Below are 8,039 nucleotides of genomic sequence, written 5' to 3'. Positions count from 1 at the left end.
AGCGGCACCGGCTACACGCGTTAGACCCACGGTGGCTAATTCACGCTGTGCCCCACATCGGAATGCAACACAGAGCACCTCCAAGGAACATGGACGTGTTGGGAAGAGGTGAACCCGCCCAACACCTCGAGGATCAGGCCCTCAAGACACAATGTTTAGTGTCTCCTGCAAAATCGCCCTTCATTACCCCTCGATTCAAAACGCAGCCCTCGAACTCTCACCACCCCCCCCCGCCATTACATGCGTATTATTCCCCAGCCCTGATCCCACCGCATGTAGCCTCGCCGCCCTTTCCAAGACCTGCCGTCTTCAAAGCATGGGGGCTAGGCTGTTTCCTAGGGAGCAGAGAGGAGGAAGAAGAGGAGGAGGAGGAGGAGGAGGGTTGCACAAGGCAGGGCAGAAGAGGAGGGACAGGCAGAGTGGGGCAGGAAGGATGGGCGAGGCGGGACAGGGCCAGGATGGAGCAGGGTGGGGGAGGACTCTGGCAGCACGGCCAGCAAAGAAGGCAGGAAAAGAGCAGGATGCAGAAGCAAAGAAATAATATACAGAAAACAAAAAACACACACAAAGTATCATCACAATAACATCACCAGAAGCCTGCAGCCTCCTGACCAGCACATCCTGGAGCCAGGAGAGACAAGCCACCTCTGCCCTCCCAGGGCTCAGGTTCAAGTGCTCTCCTCCCGGCCACCACCCCCACCTAAATCTTCATAGTTCTGGGATGAATTTAATCCTAAGAATGGTAATACACCACATCCACACATGGAAGAAAGGTATCCCTGTAGGCCACTTACCGTTCACAAGCAGAGTGAATGTATGCCTCTTCTGCATCTTGTTGGAAGGGTTTGTAAGGACAACGGTGTAATTCCCAGCGTCCTTCTCAGTTGCTTCAGCGATCACTAATGTGTAGCCAACTTTAACTGTATGATTTGCATTGATGGCCTTCCCGTTTTTATACCTGAACAAAATATAGAGCGCTTTGAATACTTCAAACATTTACCTTGACTCAGAATAGCTCAATTTTTCAAACACATTGTGTCCTGATTCTTACCATTTTGCCTCTGGTGGAGGATATCCTTTAAACTTGACGGGAATTTTGACTGTGTCACCTAACTTTGTCTCAACCACATTCTCCATTCTCTCCAGGTGAATAAAAGGACTTTCTGCAAAAGATTAAATTAAATTCTCTTTCCACATGGACAAAAGTGTAAGTGGTCTCCGTTTGGGTTAGCACTTAACAGCAGGTGACAAATAGAGGCCAGTGACAGGACGCCACTGGTAAAGCACAGTTGGCTCCAAACTGGAGAGAGCTGGTGGGCTCTGGACCCACCATGAAAACCTAGTCCTTTCCCTTGCACAGAGGAGCAGGCCAGTTCTCCCACTGGGGAGCTCTGGAAAGCAGAGGTAAGACTCAGCTCTCAGGATGGCATGCCAACTGTCAGACCTATATACATATATATATAAATAAATAAATATCATAAAACTGGCTTGATCTACTCATTCCAAGAAATAATAGTATTCAAAACTACAATGTGATAAAGTTAGATATGTTCAGCCTCTTCTCAAGTATGTATTTGAACTGTTGCAGTCACAGAATACTTTGAAACTATTTACATTACTTGTTATAAGTTATAAACTTGCATTCAGACTGAGACAGCGATTAGCCTTTTGGCTAAGATTTAGGATGGTATCAACTTAGTATCTGGTACACTCACTTATAGCACATGATCTGGTTTTGGCTCCTGAAGAGAAATAGAAAGAACCCAGGAGAAAATTGAGTCTATCTTGAATCACTGTGCCACATAATAAGTTTGAATGATAAAAAAAACAGAAAAAGAGCCATTAATATTCAGGCCCCTGAAATCAGGCCTCAGGAAAACCAGCCTCCTTGAAAATGTAAACCCCTTTGTCTGACTCAGTGATAAAAATGGGCCATTCTCATGCTGGCAATTTTTTTCTAGAAGTAAGCCAGTGGAGCCACTGGGGCTGTGCCCAAGAGGGGCCTGAGAAAAGGCTGTAGGATGTGGCCTCGTACTTATCTGTGCACTTAGCCAAAGTTGTTTCCTTTGCATCATTTCCGTACGGCCAAAACTCCATTTGATCATCTATTCAAAATGTTAAAGCTGAAAGTTTTATTTTCCTAGCTTCATTCATGCCGACCCAGACTCTTGTCCCACAGAGCCACCCGAATCTAGCGGGAGTTCACCTGGAGTGAGAACAGGCAACCCTTATACAAAGTCATCTACACAAATTCAGCTTTATGGGACCTCAAGGAGGTCAACACAGAAGAGGAACAGAGGCTTACCTCAGTTTATTTTACTGCCCATTTTCCTATGGGATTCTACAGCTCTCAGTAACATACAGGATTGTTTAAAATCTTATCATTAGCTAAGCTTGTGGTATAAAAATAATCATATATTGGGTGCAAGAGAAATACTGTAGCTGCAGTTTCGTTCTTTTCTGTCATTTGATTCATCTCTGAGATGCCTTCTGCATCCCAGTAGTCAATCCCAAATCTGAAGCAACCAAGAAAACTGAAATGGAGGATGCCGTACCATGGATAATGAAGTAACTGCTGTTTTTCATGTTCATACGGCCACTGGATGCTGCGCAAGTATATCGACCTTTGTCACTTAAGGACACGCTGTCGATGGTAAGGGTGCTTACAAACTTCTTTACTTCTCCTGCTGTGGTTTTTAAATCCCTTATGGTTGCACGTTTTTCCTATAACAGATAAAAGACAGAGGTGTGTGGGAATTTCATTGTTCCTCCTGTTACACTTTCTACACCTGTGTATACTAGTAATTTCTTTGTATATTATCATCTGCTTTGTCACTGTTATAAAGAGGGGAGTGACATTATAACTAAATTGAATTTTGTTGTGATGTTGGCAGCTGTAAGTTATTACGGATTTACCTTGATGGAAGGGTAATCCCATTTAAAATCAATTCCTACATTCAGCTCCGTTCTTACGGTGCAATTGAGAACAAGTTTTTCTCCCACTGCCAGCTCGACTTGGTAGTGCGGGTTCATCGTCAGGTCATAAATTCGGTATCCTAGAGGAAGAAAAAAGCACACACAAAACATGGGGGTAAGAAGAGGTTTCTTTACAGCGGTCGGCACCAAATTTCCCAGGCAAATTCACCAAAACTACCACCAAAAGCCCAGCGACAAAGAGGCCCCGCGATGCCCCCGGGCAGCATGATGACGAGCGTACAAAGGAGCCTGGAGGGAAGGGATACGCCTGCTCTCAGCGTTTCCCATCCGAGAGCCGCGTCAGACACGGCGCAGCAGGATGTAGGCACTTGATCAGAGCCCCCCCGGTGGTGGGAGCAGGCAGGAGACGGTGACCCACACAGTTCCTCTGCGTTAAGACACCTTCTTCTTACCCTTGTGAGACCTGAAACTAAAGGAGACACATCCCCACCCCAAGCAAAAAGTGGGAACTTTATCAAGAATGACAATATGGCATTGCTGAAATTATCGCAAGTTTACTTTCTGCGATAAAAATACTTTAAATATTCCAAACCAGAATATTCTGAATGGAGAAATTCTGAATTTGCTCCAAATCAGAGTGAAGACTGATGAATTTGGTGGAGAAGCAAGAGCCTGCTGCACAGATTAAAGGGTGGAGGGCTGCTGAGTCTTCCTGCCAAGCAAGGCGAGACTGCCTTGGTGCCAAGCGGCCACTTGAAGTGGCCGTTGTGGCCTCAGAGTCAAAAGAGGAGTATCTGCAGTTTCGGCTCAGGCTTGAGCCTCCACAGAATCATGATGTTATTTCTGGGTTTTGATGAACAACTGACAAAATATACCAGGACAGCGTAAAACCCTGTCAGAGTCAGGACACAGGTCTGAAGGAGACAAGACAACCTAGCTCTTAGTGCGACCTTCAGATCCCCCATTCCCTTGGTACCCCCTCAGAGCAATTCTCTGAGCAATCCCCATCTGCTGCTGAAGGATGCCTGCCTCTAGTTCCCTTCCACTATGACTTGGATCCCAGATAAGTAAATAAACTACAGAACAGAGTGATTTTTGGAAAAAGGCTTGCCTTGTCAGGGGAAAAAAATAAAAATCCCTGGCATCTATGTAACGCTAAAAATAGAAGCACTTATCCCAATGATCAACGAGAAAGAACACAATACATTGCGTTTAAAAGAAAAGTAATATATATCACAACATCCATTTTGCATTAGCTGCATTGTCAGTATTGAATAACCTAGAGTCCAACCAAATGTAATTGGTTCAGTATGTTGTAGCGAGCAAAATAACATTGGCTATAGAGAGAAAAAAAAAACACTTTGGCTTACCTACAACTGCGACTATGTATATCACAGACTGATAGCTTTCATCATCTATTTTAGCTTCACAGAAGACCATGCCCGCATAGTTGATTAAATGACTGGGTATAGTGAAGCCTTTTTTATTATTCCACGAAATTGATTTACCATCAGGAACAAATATCTTTTCTGGATATTTCTGTTTGAAATATTGATAAAATACATAGTCAGATTTCAAAAATCAAACAACGCTGAATTTTCAAGTCCAACATTTTCCGTAACCGCAGGGTCCCAGTTTTAACATCCTAGCTCAGGCAATCTCCCTTTCGTAGGCCATCACACCGCACTTTGAGAGCCCAGGATCATGGACAAGTATGGTTACAGCACTCACCTTGTAATCACAGGCTGTAAAATTCCCAAGGATGGAAAGAAGTTTTTAAGAAACATATTTATACTTCAGGCAATGTATTTATGTCACAGTGATTTCAACTAACTCTTATAATAATAATGGGGGGGGCTTTTTCCTTACCGCATGTAGAGATACGTTGAGATTTGATACGGTTCCAAGGCACGGCACTACCACAGTTTTATTCTTAGTGATGTATACAATGCCAAGCTGATCACTAACTGAAGTCACAAATGGAGATCTGTAATCTAGAAGAATATTCAATTGGTAAATGGATATTATTGGTCACGTGCTTACAGAGGAAACTTTTCCAATTTTGTTCTTTCCCTGTCTATTTCTTCTCAAATCAGTTATTTTCTATGTGGTAAAACACTTAAATGATGAGACTAAATAGTGGGCACATGTTTTTACAGACCTCCTCCTTAATTTTACAATTTCACTATTCTCAAAACAGCTATAGGCAGCAGCGCGCACTTTGGAGAATAGTTTCCTGCCACTGCAGCCTTTGTGCCGACAAAAATCTGGTTTACCCTAGCGTGACTTTCCTTGCAGAAGTATTACAGGAAATATCAGTTAAAAGTAGTGACATGCTACGTTGGCTCCCCCAATGGCAGCATCCTTTTCAAAGTCAGACCAAAAAAACCCCTAAGTTTGTGACCTTATAAAACAAGCTAACCTGTGTACATAATAACATCCCATTTTTCAAAATGGTAGCTATAAGTTAACAATAAAAAGGAAACGGGGCGCACCAGAAAAGGGGTATCAAGCCATCAGTGCAAAAAGGCAGATGCCTCAACGAATGCGCTTACTGAAGCTGAGTGTGTAACTGGAGGCTTTGCAGCATCTGCGATGCTCACCTGCATTCCTGTGAATACAACTGACAGTCTGAGTTTGAAAACCTAGCTCTTAACGCCTAAATAGATTTTACCGTTGCAGTCAGCAGAAGTATGGATGTTTATGTTTTGGGTTTCTTTTTTTAATGGTATCAGATAGTACAAATTGTAAAAGGGATCAGATCTGTCACTTTTAATAAATACACAATCTCTGTAATCTTCCCTCGTATGAAACTCCTGCCGAGGTCAGTAATAGTTCTGCATTCATGGGGGCAGGCTCAGGGCGCAGTGGAGGTATGTATGCCAAGTTCTGGGTGGAGGAGAATAGCAGACCAAGTACTGCATATGACAGGTCAGTTAAAAATTACAGGTACAAAAGCTTTTCTGTTGATGGCAACTAGCATACTGGCATGACTCAACATGAAAACAAGAAAAATAACAGTTTCACATGATCAAAAATTCTAGGAGTAAGAAATTTTAATGTCAAAACCATTTTGAAATACTTGAGATACTCTTTTCTCTTGAGGCTAGGGGAAGAGCCACCTCAGAACTGTGTAAGCACTTACCTTGAACATAGACATAAATGGTTGTAGCTGCTTGGTTGTCCCTGTAAAGGCACCTGTAGTCCCCTGTGTCATTGCCGATGACTTTGAGGAGAGTAAGTGTCTTGCAGTAGGGGCCATCGCTGCAGTCTGTCACAGAGATACGCTTCTCAGCACTGCTCTGGTTGCTTGGCCAGGACCACTCCAGTGGTCTCTGACCGCTGGGAAAGAAACGTTACAGGAGCATGAGTGTGCGACGAGTGCCAGTACTGATGCCAAAGTGGCAAACCCCAGCCCCCCTACTCTCTATGGCTATGGAGAGGAACAGACTTCATCCCATCACATGGAGCATCAAGCCACATAGGATTAATTCACATGAATCGACCCACCATTAATACCTACAAGGAAGCTACCTGAGATATATGTTCTGTGGAATCTAAGTGACACAGCACCCAAAAGGGAGAGTCAAGAGCCTGGCTCACCAGCGCGCTCCAGGAGGACTTGGTTGACGCTTCCGCCTCCCAGACACCCTGCGCTCCCCAGCTCTCCCTTCTGCGACCCTTTAAGATCGTTTCTACAGTCTGCCAGGGAAAAGCGAGGCGGGGGGCACAAAGGGAGCGGGGAGCAACAGGAGCGATGACGGGAGAGAGACCGAATCACCTGCGGTTCTGTACAAAAACTCCCTGCATAAATCACCGCCATGAAAATCAGGCTGGACAGATTTGCCCTTACCTGCAAGTAATATTGAGAGTGTCATTGGCAGTTATTGTGAGGACATCTTTTTGGATGCTAAGGGTTGGCTGATCCAGAGAAACAAATAAACCTGTGAAAAAATGGATAAAACCTCTCCAATCAATGCAATAAACAAAGTAAATGCTACTCAATCAGAAAAGCCTTATATACAGCGATATGCAGTATGCTTTAAGCGGACACTTTCACATCACCTACTTAGCAGTGAAGGGTAAATAATGACTTTTCACACATCCCAGAAAGTTCAAAAACTCTGTCATAACAGGAAGCAAAGGCAGATGGTCAGGAGCTAGCTGCAGAGCACTACAATTCAGCCAGCCAGGGTGGAGTTCCTGTTTTCTTGCGTTGCCAACTTCAAGGTCTAACAAGAGGATGTGGAACATTGAAACGAAGTGAACCTTCATCTGATGATCTCACTCCCTGGGGAAAGCGATTACCAAATTTTCTTATAATAAATTGAATATACTTATGTTCTTCGAGACCGCTGATCAATGAATTATGTGAAGAAACTATTTTATACTGCTCGTCACAAATTTGAGATCCCATGAATTTATTTTATCCCGTGATTTTTCTAAGGATATCTCCTTAATTCCTCCTCAAAAGTTAGGCAAAATTCTGTTTCTACCAGACTTTATTCGCACAAGGGGCTACATCGCGGCCATCCCCAGCCACCTGCGTGACGGCTGAGCTCTGGGTGACGGTGTTTGCTCTGAGGCTACAGCCCGGCCTGCATAACGTTTGCGAGGACCACAGGGAGAGATTTCCAGCCCGCCCTTGGCTGCTCCCATTCACTGTCAGGAATCCCACCTCACCAGGGTGAGCCGGCAGCCTCGACCGGGACAGCTCAGCCAGCTACAACGGGCGACAAGAAAGCAAGGCCAGACCGGGACCTTCCCTATTTCCCTAGTATTTCCCCGCACTTTAATCACTGGCATCCCGAGCAGGTTCTTCGCTGATGACGGGTTTCCCGCATTTGGCTCCAGGGACATTTTGCTCTTGGAAATGACGGCTGACGCTGGAGCCAAGCGAGCAGGACACTGTGCCATGGCAGGCAGCCCTCTCCGATGGGCCAGCACTGGCCAGCCGGACAGGAGCGGGCAGGAACACAGGAGAGGAGAGAGGACAGCAAGCCCGCAGCGCTGGGCGCCCCATCCCGCCCCGGGGCTCTCGCTCCCTCACCCTCTCTACCAGCCCTGACAACCCCACGGGAAACCCGCACCCGCGCCGTTCC

General features: G+C 45.2%; 1 protein-coding gene across 1 annotated transcript in view; it reads right to left on the bottom strand.

Moving 5' to 3' along the window:
* KDR (kinase insert domain receptor (a type III receptor tyrosine kinase)) overlaps positions 1 to 7,960 on the bottom strand; it is a gene marked incomplete at its 3' end in the record, with an annotated part of 29,834 nt that extends 21,874 nt beyond the window's left edge. Inside the window, exons 1-9 of the mRNA XM_010292835.1 lie at positions 7,738 to 7,960; positions 6,791 to 6,902; positions 6,083 to 6,279; positions 4,807 to 4,931; positions 4,308 to 4,476; positions 2,917 to 3,056; positions 2,556 to 2,724; positions 1,052 to 1,163; positions 795 to 958 (exon numbers count right to left, since the gene is read on the bottom strand). Of these exons, the coding sequence (XP_010291137.1) occupies positions 795 to 958; positions 1,052 to 1,163; positions 2,556 to 2,724; positions 2,917 to 3,056; positions 4,308 to 4,476; positions 4,807 to 4,931; positions 6,083 to 6,279; positions 6,791 to 6,902; positions 7,738 to 7,960 (1,411 nt within the window). The remainder of the gene's footprint in view (positions 1 to 794; positions 959 to 1,051; positions 1,164 to 2,555; positions 2,725 to 2,916; positions 3,057 to 4,307; positions 4,477 to 4,806; positions 4,932 to 6,082; positions 6,280 to 6,790; positions 6,903 to 7,737) is intronic.
* Positions 7,961 to 8,039: the final 79 nt, after the last annotated feature.

The sequence above is a fragment of the Phaethon lepturus genome, unplaced genomic scaffold (assembly GCF_000687285.1).
Source record: "Phaethon lepturus isolate BGI_N335 unplaced genomic scaffold, ASM68728v1 scaffold43918, whole genome shotgun sequence".
NCBI classification, from domain to species: domain Eukaryota; kingdom Metazoa; phylum Chordata; class Aves; order Phaethontiformes; family Phaethontidae; genus Phaethon; species Phaethon lepturus.
This window is presented reverse-complemented; position numbering and strand designations above follow the sequence as displayed.